Raw genomic sequence first — 18,697 nt, forward strand, 5'->3', positions numbered from 1 at the left:
CAGCCACATGCATACCTAGCCAAGCTCGGAAGCACTTGCCTCTAATCCCAGCATTTGTTGGGCAAATGGAGTTAGGAAGGAATGAGAGATCAAGACTGAGTTTGAGAGCAGTCTGGGCTACATGAGGCTGTCTGTCTGTCTTGTTCTGTTTTGTTCTGAAGACAGGCCCTCTGTAGCCCTGGCCATCCTGGAACGTGGAGATTTGAATGGCTTTGCCTCCCCAGTGCTTCGGTTGAAGGTGTGCACCACCTACCTCCGTAGCTTTGTCTTGAAAAAGCACAGAGAACAACAACACCTGCTCTCAGTGTGTCTGCGCCAGTCACTCTGGCCATGGAATTAACAGTGACACTCCAGATGAGGCATGTCCACCCCCATAATGTTCTCAACTCTGTGTCAGTGTCCATTATGGTTTCTTGTTTGGTTTTCAGGCAGGATCGCTCTACAAATCCCTACTAGTCCTGGCATTCACTATGCAGACCAGCTGGTTTAGAACTCTTGGGGTGACAGGCAGAGATTGTCCCTTTCCTTGCCTCTCTAGTGCAGGAATTAAAGGCTTGTGTTGCCACATCTGGCTGATTTCAGCCTCTTAAGACAGGATTCCCTGTACCCTGGGAAAACTTAAAAGATCTTGGACAAATAGTAAAACGTTTTTTAAAGTGTGGGGGAGGGGGAGCAGATACTTAAACATAACCTTTGGTCAGTTAAAAAACTGGTTTTACTTGTCACCAGAACTTGCTTGATTCTAACAGATTAGATAGTTTAGATTACCTTGATGGCTCTGTCTCCATGAGAGCTGTGAAGTATGGTGTCTATGCTCATGGATTAAGGGGACAGATTCTCTGGAGTGGTTTACTGCCCATCTAAATTGTTCTCTTAGGTGTCAGAGGTGGGCATATCGTTTATATTTTCTACATCCCGAAACCTGAACTTCTCTTTTGTCTTCTATTCATAGCACCCAAAGAACCTGTTGTTCCTGTTGAAACTGGTCTTAAGCCTACCAGAGAGATGGTTAATTTAAGATTTATTTAGACAGCAGGGTAGTGATTCACAGTTTACAGCTCTTACCAGTCAGTTCCTGTCTCCCCTCAGGTGTGCCTGACTTGCTGCTCCAAAGATGTCATCATTAAAGTCGACCAGATCTGTCACAGAAATAGCATCAAGTTCTTCACAGGAGATGTCTTTGGGTACCATGGGTACACCTTTGCAAATCTTGGAGAGCATGAATTTGTAGAGTAAGTGCTGGGAGGAAAGGACCGAAGAGAGCTTTCCACAGTTGAGTAATACTTATGGTAGGACGTGAACTGCCTCAATGAAGTAGCTTTACTATAATATCTCAACATTCTGAAACAAGGCATTAACAAATTATGAAGAGAGTTGTTTTGTGGATTCACATTTTTGTTGTTTTATCAAGGCAAGGTTTCTCTTTTTTTGGTTGTCCTAGAACTCGCTCTGTAGACCAAGCTAGCTTCCAACTCAGAGATCCTCCTACCTCTGCCTCCTGAGTGCTATGATCAAAGGCATGTGCTGTCATGTCTGCCCAGCTTGTGGGTTCAGAATTTTCGGAGACATGTAGACCGCACCTTTGAAAGCAGTGATGTCATCTGAAGCCCAAAGCATGCAATGTGTGGACAAAGTACATTATATGGGCATCCCAACTTCCTAAACTTGAGAACTCACATGCTGTCCAGGGAAGGTGTGCTTGGGTTTTTTTTAAAGATTTATTCATTTATTATATATATGTACACTGTAGCTGTCTTCAGATACACCAGAAAAGGGCATTGGATCTCTTTATAGATGGTTGTGAGCCACCATGTGGTTGCTGGGTATTGAACTCAGGACCTCTGGAAGAGCAGTCGAGTGCTCTTAACCGCTGAGCCATCTCTCCAGCCCCGTGTGCTTGGGTTTTAAACACTTGTTCCTTAGCTTGTGCTTGTGTGTTGAGAGGTGGTGGAGAGAGAGTACCTGCTAGTTAAATGGGTGGTCCTTTGGCCACACTTAATCTGCCTTGGAAAAGCTCCAAGGTTCAGAGCCTACTGTGGAGCAGACAGACCTTATCCTCATTTTGAACAGGAAGCTGCAGAGCTTAATAATTCTCACATGACAAGACCTGCAGTGTTTTTAGTTACAGCTTTCAAGAGAAAGATGGCTGACGGTAGAGTATTTATAAAACTATATGAATTGGGTATTTGTCCACCATTCATTATATTTTTATTCTCTTGCTTGCTCTCATCTCAGTCTCTCAAACAGCATCTGAAGCCTACCTTGCTAATACAGCTGGGCACAACTTCCTGCTAAGCAGTGCTCTCATTGTTCAGCCTCTTCAGAGAGTCATTGGTATTTCTCTGGCCCACACGTTTCTTGGCTATAAACTTAAACTTTGAGCACACCTTAATTCCCAGCACCTGGGGAGCAGAGGTGGGTGGATCTCTGAGTTCTAGGCCAGCCTGGTCTACAGAATTAGTTCCAGAACAGCCAGGGCTACACAGAGAAACCCTCTCTTGAAAACCAGGTGGTGCTGGAGGTTGGGGAGCAACCTTTCAGAGGGGCAAACGTGTTCTCACCATCTACTCTAGCCACACAGAAGCTTTAGAAAGGTCTGGTTCTCGGAGTGTAGTGACTTGAGCAGTTATAACAGAAGCAGGCTGAACTACTCTAACATTAGGTTCCCCCAGCAGAAGGGGGATTAAGTGTGGCTCTTTCGTTCTTGATTCCTCGAGAATGTTTGCAAAGCACTTGGCTTTGGATGGCTTCTGCTGCTAGGCAGTTTGCTTGTGCTCTCTTCCTCCCATGATCACATCAGGGACAGCTATTCTGAGAATGTTAACTGATTTATCAGATCTCTCTAGTGGCCGCCATGAGATTTGAACTCGGGCCTCATTGATTCCAAAGCCTTTTGCTCTTTTTTTGTTGGTGTATTTGTTGTTTCTCGAGGCAGGGTAGCCTTGACTGTCTAGGAACTCACTCTGTAGACCAGGCTGGGCTCGAACTCAGCTTTTCGCTCTTTAGACATAGGTATCCTGGGAGTTGATAACATTTTCTAAAATTTATATTCCAGTGATATAACTTTCAAACTTGTCTCTCTAGAGAGAAAACCAAAGTTACCAAAGTCAGCCAAGGAGTGGAAGATGGACCTGATGCCAAGAGAGCAAAGCTTGACTCATCGGAGACCACCATGGTCAAAAAGGTGAGAGAGAGAGAAAGCTGAGGTCAGAAAATCAGAAATCCTTTACAGTTCTAGCAGCCTTTTCAAACGATTCAAGTTCTGTTCTGGTGCAATGCTGTGGTGACCAGATGAAACCTTGTTTAACCAGTAAAAGGCATCAGTTTTGAACTGTAGTGTCTGAAGTAGTATGTCAGACTGAAGCAGAAGTAGTTACTTTTCCCTCTCTTTTCACCCACTCCCCTCCCAATCATTTTCTTTTTCTACATTGGTATGCAGTTCAGTAAGGTCCTAACTCTGCAGGAGCCAGTTTAAACTTACCCCATCCCTAGACTGGGTTTCTCTGTGAAGCTCTTCACTTTTCCTTTTTACCCTTTATGTATATGGGTGATTTACCTTTATGTATTGTATGTGTGTGACAGTGACCTATGAGACTGGAGTTACAGACATTTGGGAGCCACAGTGTGACTTGAGATGCTCAGTTGATAAAGTTTTTACTGTGTGAGCATGATGAGCAAGTTCATGGCAGCTCATGCCTGTCTGTAAACCAGACCAGGTAGGTGGGACAAACGGATTCCTGGGCCTTGCTGGTTGGTCAGTGAGTGCCAGGTTCAGGAATAGATCCTGTCTCCAAAAGGTGAAGTATTCGGCTGGAGCTTGACACTGTAGAGGAGGATCTGGGTACAATTGATTCCCTGAGGCACATCATGGTGACTCATGCCTTATAATTCCAGCATTTAGGAGCTAGAGACTGAGGATCAGAAATTCAAAGCTATTTGCTCCAGCTCTGGGTTAGCCTGGGCTATATGGGACTTTGTCTCAAGGCAAACAGAAAGGTCTTTAATGTAAGTATAGTAATTGCTGGTGTTGTGTTTTTTTCCCCCTTCAGTATTGGGTAGAACCTGGGGACGAAGACATGTGTTTGGGTCTAGTGCAGTGTTTAATCTCATTAGAGAAAGCAAAAATTATGAAAGGGATCAGAAGGCAATGGTTTCTTTAGCTGGTGTTACCAGGGAAAACAATTTGAAGTGGCTGGTATTGGTTTTGTTAAACTGAGAAATGATGGGACCAAGCCCATATTTACCCTTCATCTTGTAGATTTAAATGTTGAGAAGAGAAAGCAGCTGGTTGGAATATCCGTTTAAAGTTGTTTTGGGGGTAAGGGGTTCTGTGCAGGATCCACAGAACTGGGACAGCCCGGCAGAACTGTGCATTTTCTTTCCCTTACTTTTGTGTTTGTATTGGGATAGCTTTATCTGTGAGCCTGATGCAGAGAAATTATTAGGCTCTAATTTTAGTGTCTATTCACAGGACTGTAATTACCCAGAGTGAACATTAGAGCTTGGGCCAAACCTGGAGTCCTTTCTTTTTGAGGCCCAGTCATGCTTTCTCTGCATGGTTGCCTGAGTTTGGTGGGGAGAGAAATTGTTAACAAATGGAGGAGCACAAAAGGGGCTCTGTCGGTTATAAATCACACCCTCTTACGAGTGTGACACTTGGCCCTGGTGTGAAGGGTTTTATGGCTTAAGTGCCTTCTCTGATTGAGGCCCACATTTCGCATTCAAATGGAAAAAGCCCTTGCTTTGTTAGCCATTCACAGCTGGAAGTTTCTCTGGAGTCACTTCTGATGGTGCCCTCTAGGATGGATGTGGAAGCTTCATTTGGGAGCCACTTTTCTGTCACTATGAGGAGAATGTGGGGTACCCAGGCCAGTACTTGGCAGCCTTGGTGTGCCATTCCGGAGCGCTCTGCCGGCACTTTGCCCTTTGTGCAATGTCTTCCTTCAGAGGGCAGAAATTAAAGATATGAAAATATTCCCCAGCTGACATTGTTAGTCAGCTGTTACAATGGACTGTTCAGCCGGGATTCCTGCTCTGAGCTCTTGAGGGTGCACAGCATGCAGTGCATTCCTTCTGACAATCCCCTGGATTCCAGACCTTGGCTTTGTGTCCTACCCGGAGCCCAGGGCAAGGACAGGGTGTGGCAGTGTTTGGCCTGTGGCTTTGCCACCTGGTAGTAACAACTTCTCTATTCAGGCAGAAAGGGCCTTGGGATTTTATTTTACTTTTATTTTACTTTTTATTTTATTTTACTTTTTATTTTTATAATTTTTTGAGTGTGCCAGTCCTGGCTGACCTGGAACCCAGAATGTAGACCAGGTTCACCCAGATCTTCCTGCCACCAGGCCAAGTGGCCCTGGGATTTTGAAGTTTTGTCTACTTAAGGTCCTTCATCCAGACTTTAAGGTTTCCTAAATTGTACAGAATAAGTAGTTGGGTTCTACTCAGACTGCAGGATGGGGTGAGGGAAGCAGCTACTTCCTGTTTCCTGTGAAAGGTGTCTGTCAGAGTCCCCCTCTCCTCCCACTGTCCTAGGTTCAATCAGATGTTGTAAAACCACTTTGGGTTCAAGGTACATGGTGTGCTCCTAAATTAGAAACTTCAGAAAACAAAGAGGAAAAACAGAGCTTGTGGTTTTCACACATCTAGGAAGTTGGGCCTTTTTAACACCCATGTGCTTGTGATAAATAGGGCAGTAGGGAAGGCCCAACTGGAGGCAGCTGGTACTTGAGTTTGTTAGCATTTTTTTGGTACTTTGGTTTTTAAGCTACATGTGTACTCTGTGTGCGTGTGCGTGTGCGTGTGCGTGTGCGTGTGTGTGCGTGTGTGTGTGTGTGTGTGTGTGCGTGTGTGTGTGTGTGTGTCTCCCCTGTTAAGTGTTGTGGGCAATTCTTTTTATACTGAGCCACAAGGCCTCCCTTCCCTTTAGACGTTAGTAAAGGGACCCAGCCACGTCATCCAGGTGAGTGTGCTTCAGGACACACCTGATGGGAGGAGCTCCTGCAGGTTGGCCTCTGGCTTCTGTGTAGGTATGTGTGCACACAGTAAATGAATACATAAATGTGCTTTTAAAATATTAAGATTTTAGTCCTTAAGGGAAGGAAAGTTTTGTTTATTGCCATATTCCTAGGCCAGTGCTGAGTACAATCATGGTCAGGAAATAACATTTCAGCGTAATGCATTTCCTGCAGCCAAAAAAGACAACCCTGAAGGAGATCTTTGTCCTTTTAAACCTAGATCGTGGAATTAACTATGAGGTGAACTAAATGGCTTAGCTATATAGTACGTTAGTTTTCATAGATCAGTTACTTGATCTGAGAGAACAAAATTCCAAAGATAAGAAACTTGCTCAGAAACAGAAGTGAGTTACTGAATAGTCAAGACAGGGCCTCACAGACCGGTGAGGGTTATGGCCCTCCCCGGTGTCAAGATTGCTTGGTTTAGAGCTGCTGTCACCAACTTTTTTGGGTGTCGAATGACTTTTCACGGGGTCACTATTGGAAAACACAAATTACACTGTGATTCATAGTAGTAGCCAAGTTATCGTTCAGAAGTGGCAAGAAATAGTTATATAGCCAGACGGTCATGTGCACACCTTTAATCTCAGCACTGGAGAAGCAGAGGCAGGCAGATCTCTTGAGTTCAATGACAGCCTGGCCTACAGAGCTGACTTCCAGGACAGCCAGGCCTCACAGAGAAACCCTGTCTTGAAAAGAAAAAAAAGAAAAGGAAAAAAAATTATGGTTGGGGTCACGTCAATCTGAAGAAGGGTTCTAGCTTTAGAAAGGTTGAGACATGAAGTGCACTGTCTCTATAGTGTTTGGGATACAGCTGTCTGGTTTTCCAGGGAAGGTAAGGTAGTTAGCTGAGGTGGGGAGTGATGTGATGAGCATGTGTGTCTATCTGTTCCTGGCCCTCCATTCCTTCCCTTACTTTCTCTTCTTTCCTCTCTTCATGACTGAAAACGGGTAGCCCAGCTGAGTTTAAACTCAGCCTGTAGCCCAAAGAGGCCTGTGTTTTCAGTCTTCTGCTTCAGAATGCCGAGTGTGAGGCATACTGTTGCCACGTGTAAGTATGTATATAATTATTTATTTCATGTGCAGAAATATGCCACATGCCTGAAGGTTAACAGTTATAATAAATAAACCCTGTGAGAATTAGACACCCCTGTTGTCAGTGCCGGCATAGTAATCTCTGCCGCCCTCTTCTTTACTCTCTGCTGTAGTTTTCTCCTGAAAGGTGACTCCGGGGCTGCTGGTCTGTGTGATGGATTAAAAGGGCAGACCCAGATCTAAAGAACTAGTCCATAATATTCATCTACCTAAAGTAAAATGAGTAAATGGTTTGTTTTTAGACACTCTTTCAAAAAAAAAAAGAAAGAAAGAAAGAAAGCAACTTTCTGTACAAGAGTTTAAGCATAAACTCAGACTCTTAGCTAGCACCATAGATAATACCAAATTAAAGAAGCAAGCAGGTTTGACGTGGCGTGTCTAAGCTTTCTGTTCTTCTTCAGTGTAAATAATGGTTGTCAGCGGTTGGTTCTTCCCATGTGTTTCTTCTCATGTCCGTATGCGTAAGCCATATGTAGATTTGCTCCCCGTGTCCCTTCACTACTTCGGAACTGGTTTCCTTTTGCATGTGTGCTGCCACCTGCTTTGTGAGAGAAGCATTGTGTTGCTGGGGCCATCTGTTTGTGTGTCTTTGTGGGGCTTTGCTGTCCTTTGTGGTAGGTACCAGACATATTTAATATTAAATACAGTATAAAAATGACAACTCTAGTGCTCAGTGAGCACCTGTAGCTGCTGGTGTGGGAGTTGCACAACATGCACACATGAGGACACCATCGTAATCAGTCCTCTTGGACAGTACTGCACGCAGGGCTTCTTTTGTGTGGCTGTATTACCGTTAACGTATCTGCTGTCGGTGGCATTTAGGTGTGTGAACTTTTCCTTGTTAGAGACTGTGCTGTGCAAAGCATTCTGTTTGTGCATGTGAGGTGGTGTTCAGCCTGCTTGGGCAGTCGTGTTCTTTTCTGTAGGGTAAAATTAGGATAAGTATCTTCACCTTTTCCAGATTCTGTTGTTACTCTCAAGGATCTTGCCAGTTTACTCCATGGCCAATAGCACGTAACAGTAACACTTGCTAACCTCAGGCTGTGCTTCAGCCATGCTGTTGAGGGAAAATTGTTTGGCTTATGGCTGTCATCTGGTAGAATACTTTTTTATCTTCAGATGAGTTCTCAATATAAAGCTCTAGCTGGTCCAGGAAATAGCTGTATAGCCTAGGCTATAAAGTTGACATTCTCCTGCCTCTGCCTACTACATTCTGGGATTGTAGATAATGTACCAGCATGATGGGCATTTTTTTTTTTTTTTATTTAAAAAATTTCCACCAGATGCTGGAGGCACATGCCTTTCCCCAGCACTCAGGAGGCAGAAGATGACAACCTGAATCAAAGCCAACCTGGTCTACAGAGTTCTAGGACAGCCATGGTTGCACAAAGAAGCCCTGTCTCAAAATACCAAAGCGGTGGGTGGGTGGGTGGGTGGATAAAAGGATAAAATTTTCCCTTTTACTTTACATGTATGGGTGCTTTGCTTGCATGAATGTGTATGTACTGCATGCATGCAGTTTTTTTTTTTTTTTTTTTTTTTTTTTTTTTTTTGATTCTTTTTTTTTTAGCTTGGGACCGAACCCAGGGCCTTGAGCTTCCTAGGCAAGCGCTCTACCACTGAGCTAAATCCCCAACCCCATGCATGAAGTTTTTATGGGAGGCCAGAAGAGGGGTCAGAGTTCCCTGGGACTGGACTTAGAGATGCCCTGTGGATGCTGAGAATCAAACCGAGGTCTGATGTACGAGTAGCCAGGGCAATTTACCACTGAGCCAACTCTTTAGCCTCTGAGAGGTTGCTTTTTCTGCTGTGATGGTAAATGTTTTATGGAGAGGTACTTTCAAAATAATGATACAAACTCATTTCTTTTTTTCTTTTTTTTTTTTTTTCTTTTTCCTCTTTTTTTTGGAGTTGGGAACTGAACCCAATTTCTTTCGCTCGCTAGGCAAGCGCTCTACCACTGAGCTAAATCCCCAACCCCTACAAACTCATTTCTCAGCAGCTTCTAATCATCTGAGGATGAATGAATCTACACATTTATGCCAGTCATGCTTATTAACATATGGGCTATACATAGAGGACACCCGAGGTTCGTCTCAGGCAGTCTGTTGTCCTTGATTGCTGTGTTTAATTTATATATATAATGAGGTGAGGTGTCTTTTTTTTTTTAAGATTTATTTATTTATTATATATAAGTACACTGTAGCTCTCTTCAGACACACCAGAAGAGTACAGATGGTTATGAGCCACCATGTGGTTGCTGGGATTTGAACTCAGGACCTCTGGAAGAGCACTCAGTGCTCTTAACCACTAAACCATCTCTCCAGCCCCCTTTTTTTTTTTTTTAAAGATTTTATTTATTCATTTTATATATGACAAGTACACTGTCACTGTCTTCAGACACACCAGAGGAGTGCATCAGATCTCATTACAGATGGTTGTGAGCCACCATGTGGTTGCTGGGATTTGAACTCATGACCTCTGGAAGAGCAGTCAGTGCTTTTTTTTTTTTTTTTTTTTTTTTCCGGAGCTGGGGACGAACCCAGGGCCTTGCGCTTCCTAGGCAAGCGCTCTACCACTGAGCTAAATCCCCAACCCCAGTCAGTGCTCTTAACCGCTGAGCCATCTCTCTAGCCCGTGAGGTGTCTTTCTAGAACCCAGAGCCCACCTTTTCAGCTAGTCCAGCTAGCCAGCTTGCATCTCAAGTGCTAGGACTATAAGTCTACATCATGTCTAACCAATAACCAGCTATTTATTTCTCTCTATAATGCCAGTGAGTTCACACCAGTATCTCTCAGCCCAATGTTCATTCTAGTTTCTTACTGTTCCATGTGCTAATTAACTCTCTTCTGCTAGGCAAGCCTGGCTCCCTGGGTTGCAGTATTTGCTCGTGTTAGCCACTGGATGGAACCAGTGTCCTGTTACTGTTTCTATGGAGATAGCATTCTTACTCTGTTTGCTAGACTTTTCACCCAGGACGCCCATCTCCTGCATGCTTTCTTGGAAATTCCTTTCCCAGAAAATGTCTATGTGTGGGTAATATGGAACTGTAAGTGATGTTTGGCTCTTTTTTAATGTTTCTTTTTAATTATGGGTATGTTCATGAGTATGTTCAGGTGCCTGTGATCTCTTGAAATGGGAATTTATAGGACTATAGGTACTGGGCATGGGTACTGGAAATTGAACTTAGTTCTTCTCATAACTGCTATGCCATCTCTTCTAGGCCACATATGCGTGTGTGTGTGTGTGTGTGTGTGTGTGTGTGTGTGTGTGTGTGTGTGTGTGTGTGTGTACATCTTGTGGGAATCAGTTTTCTTTATGATGTGGGCTCCAGGGGGTGGACCTCAGGTTGTCAAGCTTGACCAGCATTTTTACTGACTGAACAATCTCTCTGGCTCTGTGTTGTTTTTCCTTTTTGTTTAATTTTTAGAGGGAGATCAGTAATACTTTTGCACTAAATAAATTACAATTTAAAATTTAGTATGTCCCATAACATATTTTCAGATAATTTGATTTGGGACTAGATCAGTGGTTGGGCATTTGCTCCGCAGTTGTAAGGCCATGGCCAACCCCAGCACAAGACAAGAAATAATGTGCTTTAGATGCGTGGCTTTCACACATGCATAGTCCTGCCACAGGGCCTTTGCAAGTGCTGTTTCTGCTTCCGTAGCCTGGACCTTTTGTCCCATCCCTTACTCTTTTTCTTGTCAACATCAAACCATTGTGCTGGGAAATACTTAAATCTTGGTTTTCTTCATAATTAAGGAATGTTCTTCTGTAGGTTTCTAGATTGAGTCTTGCAGTGTTGTAGCTCAAGTTGGCTGTCCATCCTCCTGCCCCAGGCCCCCGGGTCCCAGGATTAAAGGCCTGTGTACCACCTCATCCAGTTGAGTCTAGGGGACTGAAGCAGGAGGATCTCTGCCAAGTTCGAGGTCAGCCTGGTCTAAATAGTGAGACCAAAATGAAACAGGTCTTAGGAGGTTGCCTGTGTCATCTTCCTACATAGGTAGCACGTGCCCATCCCTGTTCAGGGTATGAAGGAAGTGTTTCTTAGGTTTTAGTGGGCACTGGCGTCTTAGAATAAGACTTTGAATGTTTACATTTGTATGGCCTGGAAAGTGTTCTTGCTTTGATTCAAACCAGCATGTTTATTTGTAAGCACTCTGCCTTTTTTCCCACAGAAAGTGCTTTTCTGCCCTGTAAAGGAAGCACTAGCAGTGGACTGGAGTGGAGAGAAAGCCCAGGCTGCCCTGAAGCGCACTGCCCCAGACTACTTTCTGCTGCAAGGTGAGACCTGGAGATGGAGCCACCAGCCAGGCTTGTGCTGGGCCCAGTGTTGAAGCTGGGTAGGTTCCTCTGTCTCCCCCCCACAGTGTTCGTTCTAAATCTGTCAGAATGACCTGCAGTTGACCCTGAAGTTCCCCAGCATCTTCTCACACTGCCCCTCCAGAACTGCTCTAAGCCCTTGTTCTTCCGACAAGAGTTTTGAGTGTTTTCTTGTCTTCGAGTTGAGTTGTTTGCTTTTTACCTTTTGCAGGGAGGCCTCACAGAAGAGCCCAGCTTGAACTTGAGGAGATCCTTCTGCCTCAGTCTCCCATATTTACCATTTATCGTACCTGGCTTCTCCCTCGTTGAATGAGCCATCTTTCAGGGATTTGATAGGAAAATACTGGTTGACCTTGCTTCCGTCCCTGACAGTTTCAACTGTTTACTTTTAATTTTTATATTAGTGTGTGTATGTATGTATGTATATGTATATGTATATAGTTGTTGAGACAGAGTTTCAGTATAATAACTTGGTCTGGAAATGGCTCTTTAGACCAAGCAGGCCCTGAGTTCACGAGCCGTCCTCCCACCCCTTTTTTATATGTGAGTGATTTGCTCATCTATATCTACGTGCATTATCTTCGTAAAAGTTCAGGCATGTGTGTTAGAATACAAAAAGAGTGTGCTAGATCCCCTCTTCTCGTGGTTGAGTCCTTTGCAAGAACAGCAAGGGCTCTCAATTGCTGACCACTTAATTCTAGCCCCAACAAGATTCATTTTTTAAAATACCATTTGTTGCTGGGGCATGGTAACACATACCTGTAATCCTAGCTAACACTTGGGGATCAGATACAGGAGGATCATCAAACTCATTTGCAGCCACCTCATACCTCTGAGGATAGCCTGTGCTGTGTGAAATGCTGTCTGAAAATCGGGAAAAGGATGGAGGATAAGGAAATTTAGCGGGTGAACTATTTTAAAACCCTATGTGGATTCATACAGAAATATTTAAGTGGGTTAAGTAGGAATGAGTGTTAGGCATGTGAGAAATGCCTTCCCTAAGGACTGTGGGACCCTGTGTGGAAGAAGTGCCAGCTGCATCGTGAGTAGCACCTGCTCCTCTGGGCCAGGGTTGCCTGCAAGCCCTCTCTATGGCACAGGAAGCCATAGTCACTAGTTTGCAGCATTTGTGTGTATGATGAAATGCTTTCTAGTAATTGCTTATCAAGCAGCCCCTGAGCGTGACCTGGCCTGTCTGGGTCTGTTAGGGTGGTTCTGGTTTTGGCTGTAAGAAAGCACTGGGGAGCATTCCCGCAACAGTGGGAAGTGAGTGAGGTCACTCAGCATACTCCAGCCTCCAGCAGCTCCTGTGGCAGAGATTGAACCACTGGAAATGGCAGTGCAAGCTTTTACCTCACATAGTCCTAGCTCTGGGGAGGCTAAGACAGGAGAATTGCAACAAGTTCAAGGGTAGCCTTGGAAACGGAGACTGTGTCTCAAAGTAAAAGAATAGGAAAACAGGATGTCATGTCTGAGAATGGCGATTTTTAGGGGGACCTCCCATCTGTCTCAAGAGTATAGTACTCTCCTAAGGTGGATTAGACACATAGTGGCCGTTTGGGGCTTATCATGTGCTGCCAAGAAAGAAGGCCCAGGAAGAGGGAATGTGGGGCGTCTAGAAGAAGATGAGTAGGCCTGTCAAGAACCAGGGCCTGGGGCTGGAGAGAGGTCTCAGTAATTAAGAGGACTGACTGCTCTTCCACAGAAACTGGGTTCAAATCCCAGCAACCACATGGCAGCTTATAACTGTAACTGTAAAAGATCTGACACTCTCATACATGCAGGCAAAACACCAATGCATATAAAAGGAGGGGCTGAGAGAAGCAAGACTTGGGATTTTATACCTAAGCTGTTTACTGTATATGTGCAATTTGGTTTTGTGTATTTGTTTTGTTCATTGAGTTTTTCAATTGTATGTGTGTGCATGGGCTGAGAGTACCCTCAGAAGCCAGGAGACTGTTGAATCCTCTCAAGCTAGAGTTAATAGGTGGGTTTTGAGACCTCCTACTTGGGGTTGGGGATTTAGCTCAGTGGTAGAGCACTTGCCTAGGAAGCGCAAGGCCCTGGGTTCGGTCCCCAGCTCCGAAAAAAAGAAAAAAGAAAAAAAAAAAAAGAGAGACCTCCTACTGTGAGTGCTGGAATTGGCCCCTCTGGAAGAACAATATTGGACAGACAGACGGATGGATGGACGGATGGTCTATAGCAAAGTTGACCTTGAACTCCTCCTGGTCCTTCTGCTGCTGTCACACCCAGATAATTTGCTATTTTGCAGTGATAGCTTAAATGATACTGAAGGATCTTTGAACTGGTGAGTGATCTTGTTCTCTTGGCTGGATGGCATACCATAATCTGATCTGAAAAGATGTGTATGTAGTTTTCAGTTTTTCCAGGCCTGAGAATGTGACCCAATTGAGCCGATGATGCCTTAGATCACTTCATGTCACCTGGTTGTACTCAGTGAGGACAGAGTGATTGGCTGGGATGCACCACTGAGAAAAAAGAACCTGACCTCATTGCTCCCTTACCTGTTTGGAACACTGGGTGCTAGGTAAATGACAGTTCTCTTTATGAGTGACTGGCTGTGGCTTGTCTGCTCATTTACTCCACTTCAGAATGCAAACTGCTCGCGTGCATTGGTATCCCTTCAGCATCCCTTGCTGTCTGGCAAGCCTTCCCTCATCCCACCCACACACCCCAATCTTGGGGCTAAGGCTAGAGCCAGCCTTATGTGTATAAGACAAGTCACCTCTCACACTGTTCTAGTCCTTTAAAAGTCACATTTCTAGGTGCTGGAAAGAACGGTTAAGAGCACTGACTGCTCTTGCAGGGGCCTTGCTTTGATACCCAACACAAGCCAGGCTTTGATGTCCAGTGTCTTCCAGAGTCATGTGCTGCCCTGCTTCCCTGTGTATGTGTGCACGCACTTGTTGTGTTTGGGAACTCGGTATTTTTCCAGTTAGTCTAATACAGTAATGGTCAGACTGAAGGCTTCCTGCTGCGGTTTTCCACTATCTTGGGAGCTGTCCTCTCCGTCTGTGAGCAGATAGGGCTCATCTTTATTATTCTCCCATGGTGTGTTTCAAAACATTAAGTGTGAGCTGGCTTCCTGTGGCAAAAAGTTGACTTTGATTTGTTCTTTTTGAGGTTACTGTGAGTTTATCATAACAGGAGCACTAAAAATAGTGGCTCTCAGATGGAAACTGTTCTCTTACCAGCATGGACAGCAACATGAAGACTTACACAGGAGCAGAAAGGAGTAGACCTCATCTTAAGATGAGTTACAATCAGAGGGTCCTGCTGCCTCCACACTGAGTCTCTTCTAATAAACTGTGGAAAAGTACTTAGCACATACTACTGCCTCAAAACTGAAGAAAGAGTAACCCAAGGTCAAGCATTTCGGGTGCATCTGGTATTTGCAGGGTCTGTAGTTAAGAATCAGGAGGAATTGATCAATGGATTCACAAACGTTAACACCTTGTGAGGAAAGCCCTAATGTAGGCTATAGGACAAAACTGCTCTATCATGTAGCTGTTCGGTATGGCCAAATAACTACGGCTATCAAAGCAGGTTAGGGTGCTCACTAAATGGGAGGGCAGGCACCTCTTGAAATTGAGGTAAGGAGGATAGTGTTGCAAACCAAGGAGCAGCACACGGTGGCAGGAGGCTAAATTCCAATGGATATGGTGTCAGAACCACCCAGAGAACATTCAGAAAGTGCAGATCAGCTAACTGTTGCTCCTGTTGCCAGCTCAGAATAGCAGGGTGACCTGCTTCCTGACGTTTTTTAAGTTTCTCAGATGAGTCCTTCTATAGTACGAAAAGAAGCCCCAGTCACCTGTTTTAATTTCATATGTCCTAGGTTCTTATTTTTTAATGAACAGTGTGGTACTGAAACAGGACAGTAGGAAGCTCCTGGAATACCTCTTGAGTGCTATGGGTTTATTTTGTTGTTTGTTGAGACAGGATCTCAACCAGGATAAATCAGTGTGGTGGCCTCAGAAGTCATATAGCCAGAGCTGACCTTGAATGATCTTGCTTCTGCCTACTAAGTGCTGAGCTTATAGACCTATATATAACCACCAGGTCTTGTTTTCATACAGTGGTTTTTATGTCTGTCCGTTTGAAGAAAGAACTGAAAATTGGTAAAGTATAGCTTAATTTTTTCAATGTTAACAGTTTTAGAAGCTACCTAAGGTGTATTGAGGAGTAAGCAAGTAGGTGAACTGGGTGAGGACAGCCGTGTGTGTGTTTGATTTTTAGAAGAACATTGTGCTTACAGAAGGCAGGAGCCCCATGGGGTGGGTGAGAGTGGAGGTAGCAGTGCAGATGCTATGGATTCTCATCCGCAGACCTGGAACGGGCATGTGTCCACTGTCCGCCTCACAGTACTTACTATCTTTTCCACTAAGTAGATCTTGGGCTTCTTAGAGAAGTGGAGGATTCCAGAGAGTGGGGTAGGAAAATTACAGGTGTAACATCTTGCTGTGCCAGAAAACTTAAGAATCACGGCACCTGTCAAGAGAATAAGACTAATAATATAGAAAGAAGGAGTGACAGACATGAAAAACACTGTGGCTGATGAGATGGCTCAGTAGATAACTACACTTCCTCTCCAAATAATTATGAGGACCCGAGTTCAAATCCCAGCATACCCACACCAGCAAATAGGTAAAATATAACTTAAAAAGAGAAAGGATGACCCGGTGTGGTAGTATGCCTCTATTACCATTACTTGAGTGATGGAGGCAGGGAGATCACGTGAGCCCTTTTCTTTTTAAAGTCAAGCATTGGTATAAGAACTTACCTCAAAAAAGAGAGAGGGTGGGTTTGGGGATTTGGCTCAGTGGTAGAGCGCTTGCTTAGCAAGCACAAGGCCTTGGGTTCGGTCCCTAGCTGGGGGGGGGGGTAAGCTGGAGAGTTGGCTCAGAAATAAACTACTTGTAACTCCAGCTTCACACAGTCCAAAACCTCAGGTCCCTGAGGGCACCTGCGCTCACAAGCACATACCCCGCCCACACCCCGCACACATAGCACACACATGAAGTGGGACGAGAAGCCTAAAAACCCAAGACAGCTCCCAGAAAGAACGGTGCCAGTATTGGCTCCAGGACACTGTGCTGGGTCTCTAGAAAGGCATTGGTTTTTAGGATTTAGTTTTTCATTTTTTGTATTATGTGTACACCGTAGCTGTCTTCAGACACACCAGAAGAGGGCATCCGATCCCATAACAGATGATTCTGTGTGGTTGCTGGGGATTGAACTCAGGACCTCTAGAAGAGTAGTGCTCTTAATTGCTGAACCATCTCTCCAGCCCCCCAAAATGTTTTGTTTGTTTCGGCGGCGTCTCCACCCTGCCCCGTTTTAGTGGGGAGATGCAGTGCCCTGAGTGCACCAGATAAGCAGTCACTGCGCTGCATCTCCAGCCCCAGAGCTGTGACCGCAGAACTCCTCTCTCCTGAAAGGGATCTGAAAATGGAATTCCTTGTGTGCGCTCACTCAGGAATAGAGAGTTGTGTTTCTTTCTAAAAGAGCAAAGCTTGTGTTGTGTGTTGGGAATGGCGGTTGTCCAGTAAGGCACTTTCTCTATAAAGGATTTTTTTACTTTTGTCAAACACTGGTGTTAGGGGGTCTAGGGACTGATGCCTTAGGGATACAAAGAGTATCAGTAGTGTAGGATAGAGTAGGGTGCAAAGGATGGAGAGAGTGAGTCGTCTTCCTCCTGAGAATGGGCAAATTCACCCTAAGCACAAGGGGCTGGCAGGACACGATGGCTCACGGGTTAGATGGTTTGTTTGCTGCTCTTGCAGAGGACCAAAGTCCAATTTGAGGCATCCATATCATGCATCACAGCCATCTGAATATAGCTCCAGGGATCTGATGCCCTCTTGGGTACCTGCATTTATATGCACAAGTTTATGCTTATAATTGCTTTACAAAAATTCTGAAAAATACTTGAAATTTTACTGCTGTTATGTTGTATGAGTGTCTTGTCTTCATGTATATTTACATGTGACTACAGGCCTGCTGTCCTTGGAGGCCTGAAGTGGGAATTGGAGCCTCTGGAACTAGACTTAGGGATGGTGTAACCACCATGGGTGCTGAGATTGGTACTTGTAGTTCTTTGCAAGAACAGCAACTGCTCACCAGGGCTCTTGTGGTTTACATGTTTAGCTCAGCACTTGAGAGGCAGAAGCAGGCGGATCTTGTGAATTCCAAGGCAGCCAATGCTACACAGAGAAACCTTGTCTCGATGACATTGAGCCATCTCTCCAACCCCAAATGAAAAATTTGAAATTTAAGGGGGGAAGGATCTATGCATACTCAATATGTTAAAAACCAATATGCTCAAACCAGGGGAGGCAGGGTAGGAGTAGCACACATGCCTTTAATCCTAGCATTCAATGAGTTTGAAACCAGCCTGGTCTACAGAGTTCCAAGACAGCCAGAGTTACACAGAAAAACCCTGTCTTCTTTAGAAAAAGAAACAAACCCAGTATTCTCTGCTCCCATTTTTCAAGAATTGTGCTTGAGTTCTGTTCTGACCGTTTATTATACACATTCTTTTCCTTTTCTTTTTGTAGACAAGATTATCACTATGTTCCTGTTAGCTATCCTAGAACTTGTGGATCTGGCTACCCAGGGATACATAGTATGACCCTGTCTCAAGAAAGGTGGCAGCGCCTTTACACAGCTGATGAGCAGCTGCATGAAATACATGAGAAAATACATGAGACACCTCATACTTCCTCACAGAGGGCCACTACAGGGTTCATCTAGGTATCCAGACATTTCTGTGACCCTCTTTTTATCCCAAAGATAGTCCCCACTGCCTAATTCTAGGCACTCTACCACTAAGCCATGTCCCTAGACCTATAATTCTCCCTTTCTTCAGAAAACAGTTTTGACTATAGTGTATATATAGGTCCCTCCCTGCCTCCTTCCCCTCTCCCTCCCCCCACTTCCTGTTTCCCTTTCCTTGTGTTTGCATTAGGTTTCCTTCCTGTGATCCTAGCACCTTCTGAACCAGAGCCAGCTAAATGTGGCGTCCTCACTCTTTGCTTGTTTAGCACTGGTCTGATGAAGTGCTTGCTCCTTCCCAGGTTTGGAGATTCTGAATAATTTTTACTCCGTTGCTGTGCTAGTTTATTCTAGACCCTTGTGAAGCTGTCCATACGGTAATTTGCATAGTAGACTCTTTGCATTTTCTTGCTGTTTGTCAGCCAGGAAATGCATCTAAACCTAGAAGTGCAGGGCTGTGC

At 44.6% G+C, this 18,697-nt stretch overlaps 1 protein-coding gene across 1 annotated transcript in view; it reads left to right on the forward strand.

Moving 5' to 3' along the window:
* The window catches only part of Sae1 (SUMO1 activating enzyme subunit 1), a 53,380-nt gene that overhangs the window by 16,175 nt on the left and 18,508 nt on the right, over positions 1-18,697 (forward strand). Inside the window, exons 4-6 of the mRNA XM_032894379.1 lie at positions 1,090-1,232; positions 3,085-3,184; positions 11,294-11,399. Of these exons, the coding sequence (XP_032750270.1) occupies positions 1,090-1,232; positions 3,085-3,184; positions 11,294-11,399 (349 nt within the window). The remainder of the gene's footprint in view (positions 1-1,089; positions 1,233-3,084; positions 3,185-11,293; positions 11,400-18,697) is intronic.

The sequence above is a fragment of the Rattus rattus genome, chromosome 2 (assembly GCF_011064425.1).
Source record: "Rattus rattus isolate New Zealand chromosome 2, Rrattus_CSIRO_v1, whole genome shotgun sequence".
Classification (NCBI taxonomy): Eukaryota; Metazoa; Chordata; class Mammalia; order Rodentia; family Muridae; genus Rattus; species Rattus rattus.